Source organism: Vombatus ursinus, unplaced genomic scaffold (genome assembly GCF_900497805.2).
Source record: "Vombatus ursinus unplaced genomic scaffold, bare-nosed wombat genome assembly UNPS02013950.1, whole genome shotgun sequence".
Taxonomy (NCBI): Eukaryota; Metazoa; Chordata; class Mammalia; order Diprotodontia; family Vombatidae; genus Vombatus; species Vombatus ursinus.
This window is the reverse complement of record NW_020953728.1, coordinates 1,910,519-1,938,120: the sequence shown is the minus strand read 5'-3', so window position 1 is coordinate 1,938,120 and position 27,602 is coordinate 1,910,519. Positions and strand designations below refer to the sequence as shown.

The following is a 27,602-nucleotide window of genomic DNA, read 5'->3' as shown; positions in this document are numbered from 1 at the left end:
TTCTTCAAAGGAGGATACTGAAGCAAAGAAAGCCTCTCCTACCCCAAAGAGTAATGTCAAATGGTTACCTACCCAGAAAGAATTGTGCCGGTTGCGCCGTGCACTCTCCTCCTATAAGGATCAGGCTGCCAAGGTCATATTTACCAGTCTTCGGAGCCCACCCGGATAAACACAGAGGCGAGCCGATCAGGAGGTGCAAACACTCGAACTTTATTCAGAGGCCATCACAGCAAGGCCAAGCAGGAAAGCAAGAGCAAGAGAGCAGGAGCAAGAGAGAGAGAGCTCTGACCCCTACCGCTCCTATATACCTTCCTAGCCCCTCCTCCTCAGCCCGCCTACCAGTGAATGATTGTAGGATCAGATACCGGAAGGGGATGTCTGGGGTTAGTGCTGCAGCTAGGGAGAGGATGTGACACAGGAGGCTAGGCCCAGATACAGGAAGGAGACGACTGGGGTTAGCGCTGCACCTAGGGAGAGGACTAGACAAAGGGAGCTCATTCTCTGCCATCCCACTCCCATGTGGCACAGCCCCCTGCCTCAGGAGCACATGCTCCGGCTACTTCCCCGTATCCTGTTCCTACCCCAGTTCACCACAACTCCACATGGCACAGCCCCCTGCCTCAGGAGCGTGAGCTCCGGTTACTTCCTAATATCTTGTCCCTGCCCCATCTTGCCACAACCCCCACGTGGCACATAGCCAACATCAGACAATCCCTCACAAAGAATTCATAGAACTCTAAAAAGACTTCAAAAATAAAACGAGACTTTAAAATTAAAAATTAAAAAAATAAGAACAACCCAAGAAAAACAAAAAGATTATAAAAAGAAAGGGGGATTCAGAATCTTAAGAAAATGACTACTTGAAAATTAGAATTGTGCAAGGGAAAGCTAGCAAAGTTATGAGACCAAGAAATAATAAAACAAAATATAAAGAATGAAAAAATAGAAGAGAATGTGAAACATCTCATAAGAAAACAACTGATCTGGAAAAAAGATAGAAAAGAGAAACCATAAAAATAATTGGACTACCTGAAAGCTATGACCAAAAAAAGAATCTTAATACTATAATACAAGAAATAATTAAATAAAACTGTCCTGAAGCATTAGAACGATAGGGGAAAGTAGAATTAGGGAAAAAAAATCCACTGATCACCACCTAAAAGAGATCTTACGAGGAAAACCTACAGGAATATCATAGTCAAATTCTGAAACCTATACATAGCTCAAGGAAAAATTATTATGAGCAACAAGAAAATAAAAACCAATTCAAATATGGTGAGCCACAATTAGAATCACACAAGACATAGCAGAGGCAACACTAAAAGACCGCAGGTCTTGGAACACTACATATCAAAGAGCAAGAGAACTGGAGTTGCAGCCAAAAATATCATACCCAGCAGTTAAGCATAATCCTGAATGAAAAAAAAGGACATTCAATGAATGGCCAGACTTTCAGGATTTTGCTCCCCAAAACCCTGAATTTAACAGAAAATTCAACATACAAGATCCAAGAGAAATATAGGGTACACATCAAAGACTAATGAGAAGGGACTCAATAAAGGCAGACTGTTTACTTTTTATATGAGGAAATGGAAAGCATATGTCTAAGATTGTTATTAGTAATTGGGTAGTTAAAAAAAAATGACTGGGTAGACCTGCATATGATATGATTCTAAAGAGTAAAACCATTTAAGAAAAGGTAAAAAGAGTAATCCTGTTATACAAATGTTATACAAAAAGAAGAACTGACACAGAGAAATTAGATAGGGGAGGAGGGCTGGTAGTTCTGGAACCCTGCTCTCATCAGGACTGAGTTAAAGAGAGAATAATGCATATGTATCTAGAAGGATTTGAAACTCTTCTAAATTCAGAAAGAAATAAAAAACTAAGGAGATAAGGAAGCAGGGAAAGGATAAGGGAGGGATTTTTAGAGAGAACCTACTCACATCAAATCTGAGTTAAAGAGAGAACAATACATACATTTAGAATGGAATAAAAGTCTTCTAAATTTATAAAGAAATAACAAGGTGAGGGAATAGGATAAGAGAGGAATAGAAAAGGTGTCTAGATTAATGGAAATGGAATAAGGGGAATAACATATTTCAAAGGCTATAAAAGTCTTCTGAATTCAGATAGAAACCAGATGGTAAGGAGAAAGGGTTGGGGGGAAGAGGATAAGGGAGGGATCTTTGGAGAAGGGCAAAGTAGTGGATTGAAGTAAAGTAGAGGAATCAAGAGGGATAAGAAATAAGTGCTAAACACAAACATAAAATAAAGATCAGGAGTAGAATTTATTAGGGTGTATAATGGTTTGTCCTTCATTCTTGAAGAGGACCATGACATCAGGAAGATGTCATAACTTACAAGTGAATTGGATTTAAGTGAGGGAGGGCTGTGCAAAGTCACCAGCCACTTTCTCCTCTGGAGCTATCTGGATCCAGTGGTCAGATATAGATCAGGACAATTGGAGATGGTCCAGCAGAATTTATTAGGAAAAAAAAGCAGGGGTGCTCATCATGATCTCAGACAAAGTTAAAGGTAAAATAGATTTAAGCAAAAGAGAAAAATAGGGAAACTACACTATATGTCAGTCATATTAATCAATATTGTTTTAGACTCTTGAAAATAACTAGACAGTATAAGGTTGGAATATTGCTGTGGTGTAGGAAATGCTTAGTTGGTAGACTTAGAAAAATATGGAAAGACTTGAACTTGTGAAGGAAGATGTTATCACCCTCAGAGAAAGAAGACAAACAAGTATAACATGGTCTTACATAGATGCATATGAATGTATATGTCTGTATATGAGTATGATATATAAGTATAGGTATGTACATGTAAGTAAATATACGTGTGATTATGTGTGCATGTATATTTATGTATATAGGTTTACATATGTATGTGTGTATACATATATGTGTGTATATATGTGTGTGTGTATACATATATCCATGCTTAATTGTAGTCTTGGGGGTGGATGAGGAAGGGAAAAAAAGAACAAAGTAAAAAGTGCACAGCAGAGAACAAAAGAAAACTTAAAAGGAAGCAAAGAAAAGATGATTGAAATGGAAATTTATTGCTGTATATTTTGAATTCTCTCTTACATTCTGCTGTGCACATGGCAATGCTTTTTTTTCTTTTCTTATTTTGTATTTAAGTTTATAATGCGTTTCCTTTTCTTATATTGCATTTAAATTTTAGTTTTTAAGCTTAAAAATAAATCAATAAAAAAGAATAATAGGGAAGAGATAGGGAATTATGACAAGATGGTAGACTAAGGCGGGGAAATAACCAGGCTAAGGCAGAAAATCACCAGGCTCTTCCCGTTCCCTCCTCCCCTCCTCCTCCCCCACCAATTACCTCCTCCCCCACCAATTACCTAAAATAATCCCCCAAAGTGGATATTACAGTGGCAGAAATAATTAAAAATTGGGGTAAAAAAGTTGTCCTATCTAAGACAACTTGGGAAGACATTAGGAAAAATGTGGCCTACTTGGGGTGGTCTGACCAAGAGAAATGCAGATACCTTCAAGTCAACAACAGCAAACTCTAGGAGCAGCTGTATCTGTGGCAAGCTTGTGTTTGGGAACTTTCACCCTATAGACAGTGTGAGGATTGAGCAGCTGATCAGGGTAAGACTGTGGAGACCCTCCTCTGGTGCTGACCAGACATGGTCCCAAGATGTGCTGCAGGTGAGGAAGAGTGAGCACATACACTGAGTATGGTTTAGACAGCTGGGGCCTTGTTGGTTGTGGTCACTCACAGGAAAGTGGAGTCCCAGGTTTTCATTCCAGGGAAGAGAGAAGAGCTGATGCTTAAAGCCCCCAGAATAACCAAAGGGAGCAAGTGCATTTGTGTGGCAGTGGCTGGGGTTCTTGGTCAGGGGACAGGGGTGGAGAGGAGCACCTGAGGTCATTCATAGACCAAGGCATGGGGAAAAGGAGCAGTGACCACATTGGCCTTGAATCATAGAATATTGAAAGAACCAAAAAGTCAAAGACCCACAGTAAGCAAGATCATCAAAAACCTGAAACCTGAGATATTATCCTCCACACCACAGGAGCAAAGCCCAACTCTAACATAAAATTATAAGCCAAGCAATAGACTGTTAAAAAAAAAAAAAAAAAAGAAAGCAAGTAACAGAGGAAGAACCAGAACATAGATAGTTACTATGGTGATAGAGAAGAGCAGGGTTCAACTCAGAAGACAATGAAGTCTACTTGTAAATCTTCAAAGAAAAAATTTAAAATAGTCACAAGCCCCCCAAAAGTTCTTAGAACAGCTTAAAAAGGACTTTAACAAGAGGGTGGAGCCAGGATGGCGGAGAAAAGGCAAAGATTCACCTGAGCTTTCCCCTAAATCCCTCCAAATACCTTTAAAAATGACTCTAGAGCAGCAGAACCCACAAAAAGATAGAGTGAAACAAATGTCCAGCCCAACACAACTTAAAAGGTTGTCAGGAAAGGTCTGTTACACCAGGGTGAGACAAGAGTGCAGTCCAGTGCAAGCTATGCCAGCCCAGACCAGGCCCCAGCAAACCAGGAGCAGGCCTCAGGGGATTGAATCACTGGCAGCTCTGGTGGTCCAGAACTTTCAGCTCACAGATGCCAAAGACAATTTGGAAAGTCAGCAAGAAGGGTCTGTGGCACCAGGGTGAGAGCGGAGCACAGTCCAATGCAGGCTGTGCCAGCACAGCCCTGGCACTAGGAAACCAGGAAGAGGCCTTGACTGAATCAGCAGTGGCAGTGGCAGCCACTGCTTCTGGAGCTCTTAGCCCACCAATGGTAATGGGGTTAAACAACAGGTCAGAAGGAGATTACAGGGGTCTTTTGGCTAGCCCTGAGGCAGGACTATGTTGCTTTGCCCATACTTGGATCCAGGTCGCAATTGTGGGTGTCACTCCCAGGGTGAGGAGAAGCGCTAGGATAGCAGAGCTTATGGCCGAAGTGGAGAGGGGACCTCCTTACAGTTTCAGGGCAAAAAAGAGTTCTTGTGATTGCTCTCAGACCAGAGCACAGGCCAGAAGAGTAGTAAACACCTCTCCTTGGATCATCCACCTTGGGAGAACTGGAAACTTACAGATCCCTAGAAATATCTCTGAAAATAGTTGCAGAAAATCCTTGAAGCTTGGGACAATGCACCCTCCACCTTGGAAGCAGAGACCTACTTTAACAAAGAGTTAAAAGTCAACTAATAGGTTGGGAAAATGAGCAAACAATGGGAAAAAAAAACTGTGACTGTAGAAAGTTACTATGGTGACAAGACAGATCAAACACACACTCAGAAGAAGACCACAAAGTCAAAACTCCTACATCCAAGAAAAATATAAATTGGTCTGAGGACATGAAAGAACTCAAAAAGGATTTTGAAAACCAAGTAATAGAGGTAGAGAAATGAGAATGATGCAAGAAAAATCATGAAAAAAGAGTCAACAGCTTGGCAAAGGAGACCAAAAAAATACTGAAGAAAGTAACACCTTAATAAATAGACCAGGCCAAATGGTAAAAGAGGTACAAAAAGCCAATGAGGAGAAGAACCCCTTAAAAGACAGAGTTGGCCAAATAGAAAAGGAGGTCCAAAAACTCACTGAAGAAAATAATTCCTTTTTTTTGTGAGGCAATTGGAGTTAAGCGACTTGCCCAGAGTCACACAGCTAGTGAGTGTTGTGTCTGAGGCTGGATTTGAACTCAGGTCCTCCTGACTCCAGGGCTGGTGCTCTATCCACTGCACCACCTAGCTACCCTTGAAGAAAATAATACCCTAAAAATTAGAATGGAGCAAATGGAAGCTAATGACTTTATGAGAAATCAAGAAACAATAAAACAAAACCAAAAGAATAAAAAAAGTAGAAGACAATGTGAAATATCTCATTGGAAAAACAATGACCTGGAAAACAGATCTAGAAGAGATAATTTTAAAATTATTGGACCACCTGAAAGCCATGATAAAAAAAAAGAGCCTAGACATCATCTTTCAAAAAATGATAAAAAAAACTGTCCCAATATTGTAGAACCCTGATATTCTAGAAATTGAAGGAATCTACAGACCACCTCCTGAAAGAGATCCCAATATGAAAACTGCCAGGAATATTATAGCCAAATTACAGAGTTCCTAGGTCAAGAAAAAATATTGTGGGCAGTCAGAAAGAAACAATTCAAGTATGGTGGAGCCACAGTTAGGATAACACAAGATTTAGTAGCTTCTGCATTAAAAGATCAGAGGACTTGGAATATGATGTTCTAGAGGGCAAAGGAGCTAGGATTACAACCAAGAATCACCTACTCAACAAAACTGAGTATAATCCTTTAGGGGGAAAATGGATACTTAATGAGATGGAGAACTTTCAAACATTCTTGATGAAAAGATCAGAGCTGAACAGAAAATTTGACTTTCAAATACAAGACTCAAGAGAAGCATAAAAAGGTAAACATGAAATGGAAATCATAAGGGACTTAATAAATTTAAACTGTTTACATTCCTACACAGGAAGATGATATTTGTAACTCATAAAACCTTTCTCATTATTAGGGTAGTTGGAGCATATAGGGACAGAGGGCACAGATGTGAGTTGAATATGAAAGGATGATATCTAAACATAAAATTAAGGAGAGAGAGAGGAATGTAGGGGAGGGGAGGGGAGGGGAAGGGACATGAGATGAGAGAAGAGGAGAGGAGATAAAAAGAAATTGAAGGAATTAGAATGAGCAATGAGGTAATAAAACTATCTCTTTTTGCAGATGATATGATGATATACTTGATAAATCCTAGAGATTCAACTAAAAAGTTAGTAGAAAGAATAATTTTAGCAAAGTAGGAAGATATAAATAAACCAACATAAATCATCAATATTTCTATATAACACCAACAAAGCCCTGTAAGAAGAGATAGTAAGAGATATTTAATTTAAAATAACTATAGATAATATAAAATATTTGGGAGTATGACTGCCAAGACAAACCCAGGAACTGTATGAACATAATTATAAAACACTTTTTACACAAAGTCTGATTTAAATAATAGGAGAAATATAAATCATGCATAGGTGGGCTTAGCCAATATAATAAAATGACAATTCTACCTAAATTAATCTACTTATTCAGTGTCATCCAAATAAAATTACCAAAAATTTATTTTATTGAGCTAGAAAAAATGATAAATTTTATTTGGAAGAACAAAAGGTCAAGAATATCAAAGGAACTAAAGAAAAAATAATGAAAGGAGTTCTAGCAGTGCTGGATCTTAAATTGTATTATGAAGTGGTAATTATCAAAACTATCTGGTACTGGCAAAGAAGTAGAATGATGGAGCAGTGAAACAGACAGAATACACAGGGAAATAGCAATACACAGTAGCAAATGACTATAGTAATCTTGTTTGATAAATGTACAGATTTAATCTTTTGGGATAAGAATTCACTATTTGATAATAATTGTTGGGAAAACTGGAAAGTAGTCTGGCAGAAACTAGGTATAGACCACCATTTATAAAGATAAGGTCAAATGGATATATGACATAGACATTAAGTGAGATATCTTAAGGAAATTAGAAGAACATGGAACATATTACCCATCAGATTTATGGATAGAAGAATTTATGAATAAACAAGAGATAGAGAACATTGTGAGATGTAAATGGATAATTTTGGTTAATTAAATTAAAAGAGGTTTGTACAAATAAAACCAATGTAGCCAAGATTAGAAGGGAAGCAGAAAATGGAGGAATTTTTTTTATAGTTTCTCAGATAAAGGACTTATATCTCAAATATATAGAGAACTGTGTCAAATTTATAAGAATAAGAGTCATTCTCCAATCAATGAATGGTCAAAGGATATGAACAGGCAGTTTTTGGATGGAGAAATCAAAGCTATATATAGTCATATGAAAAAAATGCTCTAAATTATTATTGATTAGAGAAATGCAAATTAAAACAACTTTGAAATATCATCTCACATTTATCAGTTTGACTAAAATGACAAAAGGAGAAATGACAAAAGTTTGAGGGCATATAGAGAAATTGGGACACCTTGGTGAAACCGTGAACTGATCCAACCATTTTTAGAGAGCAATCTGGAATTATACCCAAGGAATTTCAAAACTGTGTATATACCCTTTGACTCAGCAATACCACTATTAGGTCTGTTTCCCAAGGTGATCAGGTAAAAAGGAAAAGAACCTATATGTTCTAAAACATTTATAGCAGCTCTATTTGTGGTGGCAAAGAACTGGAAATTGAGGGGATATGCAATGGTTGAATAAATTGTGATATGTGATTGTGATGGAATACTACTGTGCTGTAAGAAATGACAAACAGGTTGATTTTAGAAAATCATGGAAATACTCGCAGAAGAGTGAAGAATGAAAGGAATAGAACCAAGAGAACAATATATACAGTAACTGCAATATTGTTCCAAGAGTAACTGTGAATAACTAAGCTATTCTGAGTTACATGAATATTCAGATCAAGTACAAAGGACCTATGAAGGAAGATGCTGTCTACCTCCAGAAAAAGAATTGATATATGGAAGTATATATTGTATGATTTCACACACACACACACACACACACACACAAACACACACCTGCACGTGCGCATATATGTGTGTGTGTGTGTGTGTATGTATGTGAATCTCTGTCAGATGTTGGCCTTTTCTAGCACAGGGTTGGGAGGGAAACAATTTGGAACTCAAACTGTAAAAAGAAATAAAATAAATATTTAGAAAAAGAAAAAAGAATAATAGGGAAGTATGGAAAAAAAGAGGTTTTTTTTTTCCAGGAAAGTTAGCAAATTATATTTTGAATATGTTGAGTTTGAGATGCCCATAGGGCTTAGAGATAGTGTAGGCACTGTTAGGCAATCGGTGATGTGTGCCTGTACCACAAATTCTGCTTTGATATAATAATGTGGATTGTCGCTTGAACCCATAAGAGCTGATGAGATTACCAAATAAGACAGTACAGAATGTAAAGAGAAGAGAATCAGAGAGACTTGAATAGACGCACATTAGTAGGCGTGGCCTGGATGAAGAACCAGTAAAACAGACTAGTATCAGTCAGAAAGGCAGGAAGAAAATAAGGAGAGAGAGCAATGTCACAAACCAGAGAGCTTCCAAGAGGAGAGGGCAATCAGTAGTGTTCAATGATAGAGAATGGTCAAGAAGGATGAAGACTGAAAAAAGGGCCATTTTGTTGGGCAATTAAAAGATCATTGGTAACTACAACAGCAAAAAAAAAAAAAAAAAATCCCCCCAAACAAAGCAAAAAACAAAACAACTAATTAAAGGTGAAATTTTTTTTAACTATGCCAGGATGTAAAAGAGGCCTTCTTCAAGTTGTATCACAGTTGGAGATCACCAGTTACACATATATGAGCATGTTCTATAATTTTCTTCATTTATTCACCTGGTCTCCAAGTGACTGTCCAATAGTACTAGATTAAATGTGTCTTCAGTTTTCAAAATGAAGAAATAACAAATCTATTCCTTCCAAAGTGATACAGCAGTCTTTATTTTTCTATGAGAAGAAAACAGCAAACTTCCCAACCTCACTTTTGTCTCCTGCTCCCTCAACCCTTTTCTCCAATCATAAATTTGAAAAGTTTGACAACAAGCCCAACCGAGGGAGCTCTGCCTTCATCAGCTCTTTAGTTTGGAAAGTCAGCACTTCTGGGGCAAAGGCACTAGCCAACTATCATTTGAAACATACCCAGAAATGAACCACAGGAAGTTGAAAGACTCCATGGTAGGGTAGAGTGGATGGGGGTGGTGGGGTGGTGGGGTGGTGGAGGGGAGACTGGCTTCTCCTCTAAATGAAGGATTGTTGTTGACTGTCCTTCATTCTCGAAGGATAAGCTCATCAAGGATAAGAAAATTCAAACAGTAGTGCATTTTAAAAAGTATTTTTCCCCCTGTGGGGTCGAACCAAAGCAGTCCCCTTACAAAGGTTCCTAGGCAACTGAAACTTTTCTTACAAATCATTAGAGATTCCCTTCTATTATAGCTTTCTCAGTCCTCAGTCCTACTCTGTCCTAGGAGTTTTCCCAGAATGGGCAGCGCCAGAGAGCAGTCTGGCTCTAAGACAGAGCTCCATGCAGGCTCAGGACCAGAAACTACTTGGGGTTAGAACAAACTGTTCTGTCTCTGTTCTCTTAGGAGCGAAAAGTCGCAAAATCAGCGTTTGACAAACTCACTGTGTAGTGTGAAGCACTTTCTCATTTCATTTCCCCTCACCCCACTCCCAACTCTTCCTTCTCCGCCCCTTCCTCTTGTACAGACTCTTGGAGCCACATTTTATTGTTGGTTGGGTCTACAATTTCTTAGAGTGACATTTTTATAGATGAGTGGTACACACCTTCCAGTCCACGAGGGAAAAAACAAACAAACCTTGTTTAACTTAGAAAATGAGAGACACCTGCCAAGTCTCCAGAGTTATTTCCACATTGCCTGAGAAACCTGACGCTTTGCTCCTCCCTTCCTCTAAAAAAAAACAAGCCAACCCAAATAAATAATAATGATTCGTTTCCCCAACGGCCTTTTCCCATGGTCCCTAGTCCCCTTTCTCTCTATCTCCACCCTCTCTGCTTGCTTTAGTTCGGTGGGAGGCTGTGGGCAAGGGAGCAGGAGGTAGCGGCTGAGTCTTAGACCAGATCCAGCGGCAGTTGCCCGGCGGCAGCAAAGAGTGGAGCAGAAGAAAGGGTGGAAAAGATTGAATTGTCTGCCTACCTGCTCTTCTTCACCATGCTTCCCAGTGCTTTATCTGCCTGTACTGGCGTGTACTGGGATATACTGGGCTCCTCTGCACTGCTAGACACAACTTCTGGCTTTGGCAACCTGGGAAAGAGTTTCCTAATTGATAACTTGCTGCGGGCCAGCGATGACTCTCCACAGTGTCTTCCAGCTCCTTCCCCCTTAGTAGCAGCAGCCGCAGACACCACGGCGAAAATCCTGGAGCATCCCCTCTCATCCAGTCCAGTATCCCTCAAGTTGTGCCCAGGAGCAGAACAAATCGGGAGTCCTTATCGGACTCATTGGGCTTTTCAAGTGCTTAATCCTTCGATTGACTGCAGTCAGATGCCTGGCCAGACTCTAGGAGACCAAGGTGGCGCCTTCCGACTTGCCGTCCCAGGTGAACCTCTCCTTCCCTAAGCCTAGTTCATCCAAGCCCCAGGCCGATGCCTGCAGTATAGAGGCTGCAGAAACTGCAGCTCCTGGGGCGCGGAGTTTCTGCTGCTCCTACTCCTGATTTGTGTTGATTAGATAGGACATCATCTTTTGTGGAGTTGCTACCTTAGGGGTAACGGAGGAAGAATCAAAAACGTTTTTCTCTTTCCTGGAGCTCCACCTTTTCATTTCTTTTTATAAATTAACTAGGGATCAGGCACACTTTAATTCTGGCCTTTTGGGGTGTTGTGGAGGCTCTGTGCTAGTAGAAGGGGGTGGGACATAGTGAGAAGTAGGCTTTCCATAGAAAGCTAGTTCAAGTTGGTTCTCTCTCTCAAATATAAAAAGATTTTTAGTTCAAATCCTATTAGGAAATTTTCCTGAAGAGTTTAAAAATAACTACCTTTAACTACCTTCAGAATTCTCTTTGTGTTGGATATTTCCAACCTAATTATCTATTAACTAAACCAAAAGAAAAGAGAAGTTCCCCCCCCCCCCCATTTGTGAAGGCTTTGGAGAGATCCCTATCCGGGTGATAAAGTGATTTTGAAAGTGGGGAGATAACTTTATGACTGTATACACATTGAACTACATAGATTAAAAAAAATTGAAACAGTATGCACTAAATAATCCTTTTGCTGTTCTACGGATTCTATTGTGACTAGGAGCTCCTAGAGAAAATCTAGTATTAATGACTTCATGTGATTTAGACGAAAACTTAACCATTTCTTTCCGTTTAAAGTGGTTATTGATGGAAATGGGGCTGGTATCAAGTTCCAAAGCGAGTCCTTCTTTATGACAACAATAAAATTCTAATTAATCAATTTTGCCCTTTGGTAGGGAAAGGGAAGGGAATGACGATTCAGGTGACAATGTCGTTTTTTGCTTGTTTGAAAGGTCAGCTTCAAGTATCATGTACAGGGTATTTGTTACAAGGGTTTTGTTTTTTCTTTTTTCTTCTAAAGGAAAAGGAAAATACTTGTTAATTGAAAACAAAATTTTGTATAAAAAAGAAATATTAGGAAGATCAGAAATGTATTAAAATAGCCACTGGAAGAGTCATCTACCCATTATGTACCTTGCATATGAAAACAGCAGATAATTAACATTAAGAATCTCTTTTGGGTGATTTGGCCTGTAAACATTCTTGACTACTATTTCAAGTATTTGTTAATTAATCCTGCACAGGTGTGGTTATACAATGGCCACACAAACTCCCTCTTCAAGTAAATATTTTTTTAAATGTGTTAAGTTTAATAAATGCTATAAATATGTACATATTTAAATGAACTAAAATCGTTTCCAATATGCATATCAAAACACTAAGTTGGCTAGGACATTTCCTGAAACGTTTAGATGGTAAGATAAGAGCAACAAATCTTTTTTCAAATTATAATTTTAAAATATTAGTTTTATTTGTATTTGAAAATGTGTTCTCTTAATTATTACTTAAATAATCTGTTATTAGAAACTTCTTGATGTTGGAATTTTTAAATTGTTAATTTTTATATTAAAAGATAACTTTTTGTTGATCACTAAATTAAATAGTTTCAGTTGATTTTAAAACCTGAAAAGGAATAAAAAACTAAAAGTGAATTAAAGTAATATTAGTTATACACTTATACTGTTTTAAATCACAGGGTAGACAGGTTGTCCTCTAAAATTTCCAGAGAGGAAGATAATTTCCTGAAAATCTTACCAACTTTATTAGAAAATAAATAGTTTTTTTCCCTACTTCTTAATTTTGTAGAATTTTTGGTGGAATAATAATAGGATTTACGTAGTATTTTGCAGTTTGCTGATTTTGACTTTAAGCCTATAATTTTGACTTAAGCTAAGAAGCAGGCCAAATAATTTTGGTTAATTCATAGAAATTAGAAAGGGATATACATTAATATTACATATATATTGTACAAGTGATTGATATGTTATGCTTCAGCTATCTGAATTTTGATTGAAGAAAATTTATTATTCTTTTAAAGAATTACTAAATTAAGTGGGAACACCAAATCTTTTTATTTAAATATTTGAGTATATTGCTTAGTTCTTAATTTGTCTTAAATTTTTAAAAAATAAATGTAACATTCCCAAAGCTTTAAAGGATGGCCATATCCTAGAAATTTTTATCAAAATCAATCTGTTGAATCAAGGACACAGAATATGCTTTAGAACAGAAGATATTTCTGGTCACTGATTCTATAACATTACTTTAGCAATTCAAATTATTTTCACTCTAAGGATTAAAGCTTTACATCATGCATAATATTGGGGAGATTGAAAAATTCTGCACTCTACTAATAAGATGGCTGAATTAGGTCAGGTTCATATTTTATATGAGATTACCTAGAGAATGATTAAAATGAACTTTAAAAATTTATTATAATAAAGCAAGTGAACAAAGGGATGTGACAGCACATAAGAGCGTACTCACGGATTTAATAAAAAAACAATGTTTTGTTTATTTCTACCATAAGATTTCTCGGTGGTGGTTTCCATTTAAAATATCACAGGATAACAAATCAAATCATATGCATATTCTATACCATCCTCTTCTCTCCAGTTCCTTGCACCCTATTCTATGGAATTTCTTGCCTTGACATACCTCAGCCATACATTATTCCCACCACCCACTGTCTTTACTCCTTCTCATGTGATATCATTGGTCCTCTTCTAAAAAGAAGGATGAACAACTCATGTGCTACTAAGTGGAACTGGAGAAAATCATGAAATTGTGTTAATTCCTCTACAAATTTATTACATAATTTAAACTGAGCTCCTTACTGGGGCAAGGCAATCTGTTACACCTCCCCAGTCACTATCCTGTAGGTGCTTTTCTAAACCTTTTTATCCTTTCTGAAACCTCCGACAGCACCCTGACTTTCTCAGCTGAGAAAGGGAAGAGGGAGGGGCATAAGCAGTTAGCTAACGTGTATGCTAATACTGTACAAATAGTATCTCATTTGATCCTTACAACAACCCTGTGAGGTATGTGTTATTACTATCCCCATTTTACAGTTGAAGAAATCGATGCAAGCAGAGGTTAAGTGATTTGCCCAGGGTTGCACAGCTGGTAAGTATCTGAGGTCTTTACCCCTAAGAAGCTTACAATTTTATGAGGGAGGACAACATGCAAATAACTATATACATACAAGATAGTATAGAGTGTAAATAGAAAGGAATCTCCAAGAGAAGTCACTAAAAGTGGGAGGGACTTGGAAAGGCTCCTTAAGGAAGTTGGGATTCGAGTTGAGTCTTGAAGGCTAGGGAAGCTAGGAAGCAGAGAAATAGAAGGAGAACATTTCAAGATCAGGGAACAGCCAGTAAAAACACAGAGTGGGGAAATGGAATGTCATATGCAAGAAATAGCAAATAGGCCAATATGATCCTTTCCAACTGTAATATTCTAGTTCAATTTAATATTTAACTAAATTAACTAAATTAAACTAAATTAAAATTAAATAATAAATTAATTAAATTTAAATAAAATTAAATTAAAATTTAACTAAATTAAATAAAATTTTTAAAGTGACTAAAATTCTCATATATATAAACATACATACACATATACATGTATTTTGTTGTTCAGTTATTTCAGTTATGTCTGAACTCTTCATGTCAGATCCCATTTGAGGTTTTCTTGGCAGAGATACTAGAGTGGTTTGCCATTTCCTTCTTTGTCTCATTTTACAGATGAGACAAACTGGGTTAAGTGACTTGCCCAAGGTCACACAGCCAGAAAGTATCTGAGGCCGGATTTGAATCCACAAAGATTATTGTTTCTAACTCCAGGCCAGCACTCTATCCACTGTGCCACCTAGCTGCTCATATACACATGTATGTATATATGTATATACACATAAATACACACATGTGCGTGTGCCTGTGTGTTTTGGTGACCCAATTCTACATGTATTTCTTCTTTCTAGAAAAAAAAATAACAAACATAGAAGCTACCTAAGCATCAGTGAATTGCAAATTTTTATACACTAAAATCTATCTTTAGAAGTTCTATGTAGAATAATAAAAAAGAAAAAGTACCATGCTACTTTATGTAGTTTATTGTTGGATAAAATCCAAAATGTGACTTAAAAAAAAAATCAGAATTCTGTTTTGTTTGTGGGTTGACAGACCCTTGTCATGACTCTGTGAAGCCTATGGGTTCCTGAGTAATGCTACCCACCTGAAGCCATTATTTTAACCAATCTTGCATGCTGTAAAAATATAGAGACATATATCTTTTTGCTTTCATAGAGTCTATTCAAACGAACAAAAGTGGGCACCAAACTTTGGGAAGAAAAGGTCTGGATTGTAGATTATATGGATAGGAGTACAGTGAAAGAAGCCAAAAAGGTAGGAAGGGACCAGGTTGTCAAGGGCTTTAAATGCCTAATGGAGAATTTTATATAATCCTGGAGATAATACAGAGCCACTGGAATTTATTATGTCAGAGTGGGGGGTTATGGTGGTGGTGGTTCTATGATCAGATCTACACTTTAGGAAAATTGCTTGGGCAGCTGAGTGGAAATTGAATTGGAGTGAGGAGAGATTCCCTTCCTGGCTTAAATAAGGATAAACTTGGGAGGGGAAAAAAAAGAACTCTAGCAGAAATAAAAAACAAACAAACAAAAAAACCTCTTACTAAGTAGGAGTGTCTCCTGGATCTCACAAAGAAAGGTTCCAGACTACAGAAATTGTCACCAATTTTTCTGAGAAATGCCTCTTTGTCAGAGACTGGCCCAAAGTTGGTTATTATTACCACTGATAGATTATAGTTCCTCTGCTTTAACCTAAAAGAGGTTACAGTTCAAATTTAAATGGAACAACAGTCATGTATTAGTTAGTTATGTTTAAGAATGCTTTGAGATTCTTTGGGATGAGACATGCTCTATACTTGTATTGAAGTCAAGTGTGAAATTTCCACCCAAAAGGTCTTCCTCTTTTGTAAAAAGACAATGTAATCCCCCCTTTCCTCCATTACACTTTACTTTTCCTGCTGTAGCATCCTGTGACTGACATGCACAATTTTAGTTCCCTTTAATGTGTATTTCAAGGTGACTTAAACTTACAATTCCTAGGACTCTTTACCCACATTTTTTTTTTTAATTTAGTAGGGGCATTAGATAAACTTTTCCTTAATTGCAATGATTTTTTGCTTTCATAATATTAATGTAGACCTTTAATGTCAAATAAATCCAGTTCAATTTGTTATTCCTATGCAAACTGAGATTGCCAATGTCTTAAGAATAACAGAAAGTTAAAAAATCCTAATTTTTGCATCAGAATACTTGTTGGATATTTGTGTTACTCTGTACTAATTTTATTGTTTCTCACAAAAATTTTAAAGACATTCAGTTTTTGCCTTAGCACAGAGATATGATTTGGTTCTATTTTTGGTAATGTTTCCATTTTAAATGAAACCTTTAAATTCTTATGGTTTCCAGTTTAAATATTTGACATGGCAATAAAGTTGGTTTTACTTTTAAGAGTATTGTCTATTTTGAAAACCAGTTATTACTTGCAATAATTCAGAGGCAACTTTTGGAGATGTTATATGATTGGTCAATTCAGGCATTTATTTTCTCTCTGAAATAAAAGGTGAAAAACCTTCATAAGTTTTAGTCCATTTCTACATAATATCAAAAGACTCAGATTGAAAAAAAATTAAAAACAGTTAATATTTTGGCAATTTTCTATGTTTTCCTTTCATTTAATCCTAAATTACTACCATAGATATCTATATGCATATGTAACAAGAGATATATTAGATACATACACAGATGTATTCACATATATGAGATATATGCATATTCACATAGGCATATAAGCATATATATACTTGTAATTTCTTTGGTAACCTCCTTTACCAACGCAGATTAGCACCTTTTCTGCAGTTTTTAGGCTTAGAATTTCCTTATGTCACCAAGTGGTTCAATAACTTTCCCAGGGTCTTTCATACAACTGGCAATAAACCTAGATCTTCCTGGCTTTTAAGCTATTTTCTATATGCTAAAAATAGTTTCTTCTTTATAAATATCCAAAATACCCTCTAGAGTGGTGATCTCCAAACTATTTTTTTATCACACATTGATTTATAATTATACATATAGTATGTTAATTATGAAAAAATACACAAAAATAAATTTTAGATGATGAGACAAAGATGAATCAAGTAATATTTTAAAATGGTTTTTAGTTTGTAATACAAAAACCTTTTTTCTCTCACAAAAGTTATTTCTTTTTAGTAATGTGTTGAATATGCTTCACTATTTTTTGAAAATCTAGTTCTTATATTTTGTGAAATGGTAATTTGAAAATCTGTTTCCAAATTCAGTTTAATTCAATATTTGATCTTAAAGGCTGTAGATAAAAACAATTTATCATAATGATATATAAATCTTAATGGATGTTTCCAAGAAATTTGATGTATTTGGATTGGGATGGGGAAAATTATCATAAGATCATAGATTTAGAACTGGAAGTAGTTTCAGAAGCCACCTAGTCTGATCTCTTCATTTTACATATGAAGAATTTAGACCCAGAGAGATAAAAAGTTACACAATTAGTAGTTCCTCTGACCTCAATGTCAGTGTTTTTTTTCCACTATAGTACCCTGCCTCTTCCAAAGTGGAAGATTTGAGAAAATTGTGTACTTGACTACTGTGTGTATGTTTGTGTGTGTGTGTGTGTGTGTGTGTGTGTGTTCAACACTGCTTGCTTCTGTTCCTTCCTGCTCCTGTTCTCCAATACTGTCCCATTTGCTGCTGCTGCTGCTGCTGCTTACTCTTAAGGAGTTTGCATTCTAGTTGGAGGATATAACATATATAAAGATCAGTGGCAGTGGGTTATTATTTGGGACAGGTGAGGAACTTGTGGCCTCCAGGCCACATGTGGCTCTCTAGGTCCTCAAGTCCGGCCCTTTGACTGAATCCAAAATTCGCAGGACAAATCCCCTTAATAAAAGGATTTGTCCTGTAAAACTTGGACTCAGTCAAAAGGGTGTACCCAAGGACCTAGAAGGCCATATGTGGCTTTGAGGCTGCAGGTTCCTGACCCCTGGTACGTAATCAGGGTTTGTGAGTGGAGTCATAAGGTAGAATATTTGACTTTTCTAATAGAAGTAAAAAAAAAAAGGAAAAAAGGTGTGAGGAAGGAGGATATTTTACAGAATTGGAGTAGGGCGGGTGGAAGGATGCTCAGAGTAGATTGGTCCTGATGTCTGTCTTAGTGGATAGCCATCTGCTGAGATGAGATACTTGAATCATGGTCTTCATTCAACTAGATATAGTGTGTTAAGGAAGTTTTCACTCGTGGGCTAGGAAGAAGAGTTTGGATTTAGGATAGAGCCTCAATATTGAGTGGGTTAACTCCCCACCCCCCCCCCCAAATTAATCTTTTCACCTAGGGATACTTGCAGATTTAAAATAATCAGTATTTTTTATTAAGATCAAATACAAAGCGGACATAAAACTAATTGTGACTGATTGAATGAATTTATTTATTTACTATATGCCAGACAGTATGCTAAAGTGTTCAGGATACCATTAAAAGCAAGCAAGCAAGTCCCATCTGTTAGTGCATGACTGGAAAACGGTTTGGTGATCCTGAAACTAGAAATAGATATAATGAAATCTCACCAATAAGATTCCCAGGGTTTTAGAGATAGGGGTATAAGCTCTGGGCAGAGGAAAATATTTTTTTTTGATGTGCATAGATTTAGGAGTTTTAGGAGGAGATCATAAGTGCTGAATGGAATGGAAATATCATTTAATTGCAGAATCAAAGTCGAAAGAGACCTCAAGACATCTAGCCAAACTGATACTTGAACAATAACCACCTCTCCTCTAAAGTATGACTTGACACACCTGTTAAGTGGTCATCCTACCTTTGCATAAAGACCACCTTCTTTGGAAGCCTGTTCCACTTAGGGATATCTCTAATCCCAACTGTTAGGAAGCTTTTTTCTTACATCAAACCGAAATGTGTTTCTTTGTAAACTTTCACATACTACTCCCACTTTTTCCCTCTGGGTCCAAACAGTACATCTAATCCTTCTTCCATATGACAGCACTTCAAAAAATGATGACAGTTATCATACTCCCCCAAAGTCTTGTCTTCTCCAGGCTAAATATTCTCATATGATCCTCATAGAGCATGAATTCAAGGTCTTTCACTATTCTGATTGACCTTCTTTAAATACTCTCCAGCTTACTAATGTCTTTACTTAAATGGCACCCACAATTTAACACAATATTCTAGATGTGGTCTGTCCAGGAGAAAGTATAGCTTCTTCCTTATTCCTGAAAACTTCCTCTCTTAATGTAGCTCAAATCAGATTATCTTTTTTGATTTCTGTAACAAACTCTTGACTCGTTAGTCTTGTTTAAAGAATTTAATTGAAAAAAAAAAACCACCATATGGGAAAGGCCAGGAAATTTAATATGAAAAAAGCCTGGGGAATTATCTAGTCTTTCCCATCTTGTACTTTTAAAAATTAAATTTTTTTCTTTTCAATCAGCAAAAATCCATATCCTTTCCCTCTAAAACAAATAGAGATAGTCAAGAAAAAAAAATCCCATATCTGAGGGAAAAAAAGTCTCATTCTATGCAGAGTCTGTGTAGGCATATCTTTAAAGCTGTAATTTCATACTGGGATGAAATGAAGCACTTGCAAGCCACTGAATATTTAACAAAGGAGGAGGTTGTCTTTGACCTACACAGAGAAGATATGAAACAAAGATACAGTGACACTTTGTTTCTCTGGCCTCAGTCCCCCTCATTTCCATCTGGAAACATGTCTGATCATTTAGTCATTAGAATCTGACACTCACATGGTCTCAGACCCCCCACCAAGTCTGAGAGGCCCCAACTTTACCAGGAAGTTGCATCAGGGAAGCTGAGACAACTTAGGTTGTATGAGGGGGTGGAAACTGCATGAGGGTCAGGGAAGCTATGTCAGGAAACTACTGATCCTCATAGTCTTTGTCAAGTCTCTATTAAGTGGTAGGTATCATGAGCCCTTTGGAATTACGGTTGATCGTTATGGTGATTAGAGTTCCTAAATATTTCAAAATACTTTGTCCTTACATTATTGTTGTCATTATAAAAATTGTTCTCTTGGTTCTGTTCACTTCATGCTGCATCAGTTCATACTATTCTTGCCAGGTTTCTCTGAAACCATCCCCTTCATTATTTCATGTATCATAATAGTATCTTATCACATTTCTATATCATAACTTGTTCAGCCATTCCCCAATCAATGGGTATTACCTTAGTTTCCAATTCTTTGTCATTAGTCCAATCCAATTTGCATTTATTAAGCACCTACTACATGCCAGGCACTATGCTAAGCTCTGGGCATACAATTAATAAAAGGAAAGATAGTCCTTGCCCTTAAGGAGTTTGCAATCTAATGAGAGGAGACAATCCACGAAAAGAGGCAGGAGGGCAGGGGGAAGAAAAAAAGACTCCCTGCTGTGTGGCCATCTCATTTCACTGTAGGTGAAACCAAGCAGAGCAGCAGATGCAAAGTGGAGTGACTTGAGAGTCCAATTTCTGCCCTCTAAAAAGAAAGGCATTGTGAGGCATTCGTAAAAAGAGCTACAAATATTTTTGTACATCTGTAGTTAAAGTTTGTTTAGCTTAGTACTAATTCCTCCCTTAATCTACCCTCCCTCTAAGTCCCCCTTCTTCCGTTTCCATCCTGTTTCCTTGTTTAGTGAAATATAATTTTGCACCCAATGGTTAGTTTATTCTTCCCTTCCCTTCCTGTTTTCTTGTTTTGTAAAATGTAGTTTTGCACCCTACTGTGTGTATATTCTTCCCTTCTCTGACCAGTTCAGAAGAGAGTGAGATTTGAGTGTCAACTGCTCTCTCTCCCACCCCATTCCCTTTATTGGTATAGACTTATGCACCCCAATTTTGTGAAAAAAATTTCCCTAACTCTCATCTCCCTTCCTCAGTGTATCCCTCTTCTCTTTTTCCATTCTTCTTTTATGATCAAGACATAAAAGATCCACCTTCAGACCTCCTACCTAATTAGACACCTCTATAATTTCAATGATGATAAGGTTCAAATCATTTCCCCATGTTAGAGTATAAACAGTTTATCCTTGTTTAGTTCCCTCGTGATTATGTGAGAAAGAATTCATTTGGACTCCTATTCTATTCCAATCAGTATTAATCAGTTTGGTATGATTCCATAGGGCTAGTGATTTTAAGTTCTGTATATTAGGCCCCAGAGCTGTGAACTGCAGGTTGTAAGTTCATTTGTTTAATCATAGGAAGCTAACTAGAGGCCCTTCACCCTTGTTTTTCCTTAGCCCAGAGTGGCAGAAGTGACCCAATTACTTGGAAGGTCTCCCAACTTATTTTTGTACCTTCAGACCACTCCTCTCTTGTCCAACATGAGCAGGTGACCACGACCACTTAGCTGGTGGAGATGCCCCATGCTTCACCCACCTTGAGACTCCTGCTGACGTACCATTTCTAACTAATGCAACATTTTTTGGCCCTCAAAGCAAGGTCTATCAACCAATAGGGTTATGGATTTTGTGTAGCTCCTCTAGAGTGTTCAAGTACCAAATCTGGTATTAAGCCTTATAAAAATAGGGCCTTGGAAGAAGGGGGCATTTTATATCATGAAGATCTGAGGACCACTTCATTAGAGGGGACCATGGACCTGTTAATGAAGTGCCATTGGCTCAGAGTTCTGCCTCAGTGGTTTTTCTTGCAGGTCAGGCAATTATAATCCTCACAATAGCTTGCTCATGTTTATCTTTTTTTTTTTTATGTTTCTCTTGACTCCTGTGTTTGTACTTCTAAGTTTCCGTGCAGTTTTGATTTCATCATCACAAATGCTTGGGAATTCTTTGTTTGATTCAAGGTCCAATTTTACTCTGTAGGGTAAGTTATTCTTAGTTATAATCCTATATCTTTTGCTTTCTAGAATATCATTATTTCAAGCTCTCTGCTCCTTTATAGTGGTGTATGCTAAATTGTGTGTGAACCTGACTGTAATTCTTGGGTACTTGAATTCTTTCTTTTTGCTTGAAGTATTTTTTCTTTGATGGAAGCTCTGGATTTTGGCTATAAGTTCTTGAGAGTTTTCATTTTGGGGTGTCTTTCAGGTGGTGCCTGGAAAATTCTCCCTCTTTCTAATTTGCCCCTGGTTCTAAGAAATGTGGTCAATTTTCTTATATAAATTCTTGAAATATGATATGGAGGCTGCTTTTATTTTATTTTATTTTTGGTCATGGCTTTTAAGTAGTCCACTGATTCTTAATAATCTACTCTTTATCAGTTTACCAAGTTTTTTTTTTTGTTTGTTTGCTGTGAGATGCCTTATGTTTTCTTTTATTTTTTCAGTCTTTTGCCTTTGTTTTAATATTTCCTGTTGTCTTGTGGAATCATTGGCTTCTATTTGGTTGATTCTAATTTTCAGGGAGTTTGTTGCTTGGGTAAGGTTTTGTATTTCTCGTTTTAAGCTATTAATTACCTTTCCAATTATTTCTTCAATAGCTCTCATTTCTTTTCCATTTTTTTCCTTTAGTGCTCTCATTTTACATATAAAAACTTTTTTGTTTTTACTCTTGCTTTATCTGTTCCAAAAATTGCACTCAAATTTTGTGCCCAAGCTAAGACTTCTTTGAGGTTTTGCTTACTGAGTTTTGGAGACTTCTCTTTTTATGGGCTTGTGTCTTGAGCTTCCTTGTTACCATAATGGCTTTTTAAAAGTGGGATCCTTTTCTGTTTGCTTATTCTTCCAGTCTACTTCCTGACTTCAGACTTTGTTAGGGCAAAGCTCTATGCACTTCTGGAGGGAAGGTCTGGACTGGTCGTACTGTTGCTTTCCTGGCAGTATTGAGTGTTCTGTTATTCTAGAATCTCACAGACAATTCTGATGAGGGACCTGAAAGCTTTCAGTGCTCCCAAAGTGATGTGATCCAGGGCACAGTCTGATCATTGGACCACCTCCCATCTCCTATCAGAGATCAATAAGTTCCAGATCTGGTTTTGATTCTTAGCAACAGGCCTGTTTCCCCCATTTGGAGCTTCCATAGGCTGCTGCTTAACCCAGCCACTATCAACCAGCTGGGAAGTGGTACTGGTTCACAGTGATAGAGCTGTAGGTTTCCTTTTGAAAAGTAGGAAGCCTGCCCTGGTTATTCCTTTGCAAGCTTTAGACTGGGCTAGAAGCTAGAACCGAGATACTGCTCTACTGCTGGGGTCTGAGCCACACAGTTGCTGATTGGCATTCAAAGCCCTTCATAACCTAGGTCTCTCCTACCTTTCCAATATTTTAATACCTTACTCCTCACTTTGTACTTTTTAGTCCAGTGAGATTGGCCTTGTGGCTGTTCATGAACAAGAATCTCTTGGTTCCTGACACTTTCTCGGGCTGTCCCCCATGCTTGGAATGCTCTCTCTCATCATGTCTACCTGCTGGCTTCCCTGGCTTCCTTTAAGTCCCAGTTAGAAATTTCATCTTCTACAGGAAGTCTTTCTCCCTCCCTCTTAATTCTAGTGCCTTCTCTCTTTTGATTATTTCCTATTTATCCTGGATATAACTTGTTGGTACATATTTGTTTGCTTGTTGTCTCCCCCATTAGATTGTGAGCTCCTTTTGCCTCTTTTTTTTTAATCCCCTATGCTTAGCACTGTGCCTGTACAATGTATGTGCTTAATTAATGTTTATTGGTTGACTGCCTGAATTAAGGTGAAAAGCTTACCAAATTCAACTCACTGACTCCAGGCAAGTTTAACAAAACAATGTTAGGCAACTGGTTTTTTCCTCCCAGATTTAGCCATTCAAGATAGATGATTGGTTTTTCCTATTCTTAATAGTCTAAAGGTTATTGTGAAGATTGACCATCAGGAAATTAACATAATAATTACATTACATATTATGCCATACTATTATGTTATATTTTAAATATATGATATTAATTAAATTACTTTAACATAATAATAATAATTATATTGCTTAATAATAATAGTTCTTTTTTTGACCAGTTATAGTTAAAGCTTATTTAACATTGTCATATTCATTCAAATATTTTCCTGTTCAAATGATTTCATTCCTTGGAAGGTTCTTTTGGTCAACTCTCTGAACACTGCTTTTATTTGCTCTAAAAATTAGTTTGAATCTATCTGGTTTTCCCTTTGGTATCCATTCTTCAGAAACTTAGTACAACATACTTAAATATGTTTATGATCTATAAAGATAATTTATTCTCTTTTGACATTCATGTAACTTTAATCTAATCTCACTATTTTAATCTTTGAATGGAAGTAGCTGTCAGAAAGTACTAAAAGGGGGCAGCTAGGTGGTGCAGTGTATAGAGCACCGGCCCTGAAGTCGGGAGGACCTGAGTTCAAATCCGACCTCAGACCAAAAACTTGACACTTACTGGCTGTGTGACCCTGGGCAAGTCACTCAACCCCAATTGCCTAAAAAAAAAAAAGTACTAAAAGTATTTAACAGCATCAGTCTATTGATGTCAAATATAGTAAATACCATGAAAATATCTAGCTTGACAAAATCTTAGAATGAATCAACTGGTTATTTTGAGAGCAAGTTAGAGCTATTTTTTTCATATCAGTCAAAAATATCAGGATAAAAAAAATGAAAATTCCAGTTAAGTATCACTATTACTACTACTACTACTACTACTACTACTACTACTACTACTACTACTATTACTACTACTACTACTATTACTACTACTACTACCACTACTACTACCACCTAACATTTAGACAATGTTTTATTATGTCCAAAGCACTTTACAAATATAACTTCATTTTATCCTCACAATAACTCTGGGAGGTAGATGCTATTATTATATCTGGGTATTTGGTCTACATGATGACATGTTGTTTTTTGAACATTTTTATTTCTTATGTACACTAAGCTAGTAATTTTTAACTTTTCATTATGTTGTTTTGGTATATTGTTCTATTTTCAATTTTTGGTTGTTAGTTCACAGAATCATACCTTTATTGACTGTATAAACTGAAAAAAGTGATGAAAAAAGTATTAATAATTCAGGTTAAACTTAAAAATCTGTCATTCTTATTTTTTTTTCCTGCAGAGAACTAATCGTTAAACTTTTACCAGCATAACTACAGATTCATACCTCTAATTTTAGTTTTAAAATTTATTTTATATGCACCAGACTTTAAGTTCTTTGTTTTCATCTTTTCCTATTTAGAAAAAAAAGTGAATGGTTTCAAAGTATTTGAAAACAGTTTATAGTTTTAAAAACTCTATTTCAGTTAAATATTTTGATATCATCTCTCAGTGACTACTTTCTAGACCCAGTCAACACTACCACAATCACTAGCTCAAACAGACTGGCCCTTGAGTCCATGTAAAAGTGAAAGCTCTTTTTTAAAATGGAGTGCTTAAGAGCTTTAAAAGGACTTTAAAACTAAAATAAGAGAAGCTGAGGAAAAATTAGGAAAAAATAAGAGTAATGTAAAAATTATGAAAAGGAAGTCAACCAATGAGAAAAAGAGATCCACAAATGAAAACAACTCCTTAAAAATTAGAACTGGGCGAGAGGAAGATAGTAATATTATAAGGCACCAAGAAATAATAAAACAAAATAAAAAGAATGAAAAAATAGAAGAGAATGTGAAACATCTTATTAGAAAAACAAGTGATCCATAAAACAGATTAAGGAAAGAATATTAGAATTGTTGGACTACCTGAAATTTATGATCAAAAAAAGAGTGTAGACATTGTAATCCAATAAATTATTAAGGAAAATTAACCTGAAGTTTTAGAACTAAAGGGTAAAATAGAAATTGGAAAAAAAATCACCCTTCATCACCTGAAAGAGATCCTAAGATGAATACTCACAGGAAAATTGCAGTTAAGTTTCAAAGTTTCTAGGTCAAGGGAATACAAGCAACTAGAAAGAAACAATTTAAATATGGTAGAGTGACAGGATAACACAAGATTTAGCATTTTCTGTATTAAAGACTGAAGGGCATGGAGCATGATATTCTGAAGAGATATTTAATGAATTAAATGACTTTCAGGTATTTGTGAAGAAAAAACCACAACTGAATGGAAAATTTTACCTATAAGAATCAAGAGAAATGTAACAGGGCAAACATGAAAGACCAGTTATAAGGGATTTAATAAGGTCACACAGTTTACTTCTTATATGGAAAAAATTAGCTGTAATTCTTAAGAACATTATTGTTCCTCCATAGATAGAAAACTTCAGATTGAATTGAATACGATGGAATGATCCTAAAAAACAAAATTGGGTAGGGAGAGGTAAAATGGAGCAATTATCTCATACAAACAAGATATGAATGGAAAAATTGCCACAGTGGAGGGTAGGAGTGGGTGGAGGGCTGTAGTGCCAGAACCTTATTCTCATCAGAACTGGGTTAAAAAGGGAATAACATATATATTTAGGAGAGTATAAAAGTATTCTAACTTACAGAGAAATAAGAGGGTGAGGGAGGGACTCAAAAGGGTATAGATATTAAGAAATAAGAGGGTAAGGGGAGAGGATAAAGGAGGGATTCTTAGAAGAAGTTCAGATTAGGGAGACAGTGGTCAGAAGTAAATGAGACTTCTGAGAAGGGATAGGGTAAAAAGAGGTGAAGAGGATAAAAAGTGAGAAAAAACAAAGAATGGAGGGAAATACACAACTAATAATTATGACTTTAAATGTGAATGGGATGAACTCACCCATAAAATAGAAAAGAATAGCAGAATGGAGCAAAACCCAGAACCCAGCAATATGTTGTTTACAAGAAACACATTTAAAAATGAGAGATATATGCATAGTAAAAATAAAAGACTGGAGTAGAATTTATTATCCTTCAGCTGATGCAAAAAAAAAAATCAGGGGTAGCAATCATGATCTCAGACAAAGTTAAAGCTAAAATAGGTGTAATCAAAAGAGATAAACAGGAAAATTACATTATGATACTATTATAATGTGAATACCAAGCCTATATGCACTAAATGCTATAGTTTCCAAAGTTTTAAAGGAAAAGTTAAATGAATTACAAGTGGAAATAGATAGCAAGAGTGTAATAGTGGGGGACTTTAAACTTCCCCTCTCAGAACTAGATAAATCTAACCAAAAAATAAGTAAGAAAGAACTCAAAGAGATGAACAGACTTTTAGATAATCTAGATATGATACATATCTGGAGAGAATTGAATGGGAATGGAAAGTAGTAACCTTTTTCTTAGTGGTCTATGGCACCTTTACAAAAATTGACCATATATCAGGGCATAAAATCTTTATAGTTAAATGCAGGAAAACAGAAATATTAAACACATCTTTTTCAAATCATGATGCAACAAAGTTATATTTAATCAGAAACCATAGAAACAGATAAAAATTAATTGGAGACTAAATAACACAATCTTAAGAAATGACTGAGTTAAAGAAAAAGTCATAGAAACAAC

The 27,602-nt window shown here is 36.4% G+C and overlaps 1 protein-coding gene across 2 annotated transcripts in view; it reads left to right on the top strand.

Annotated features, from left to right (window-relative positions):
* The first annotated feature begins 10,577 nt into the window (after positions 1 to 10,577).
* Positions 10,578 to 27,602, top strand: part of DBX2 (developing brain homeobox 2) — a 39,447-nt gene continuing 22,422 nt past the window's right edge. For both annotated transcript variants that reach the window (XM_027858976.1, XM_027858975.1), the window contains exon 1: positions 10,578 to 11,121. In XM_027858976.1, coding sequence (XP_027714777.1) covers positions 10,734 to 11,121 — 388 coding nt within the window. In that variant the 5' untranslated portion in view covers positions 10,578 to 10,733. The remainder of the gene's footprint in view (positions 11,122 to 27,602) is intronic.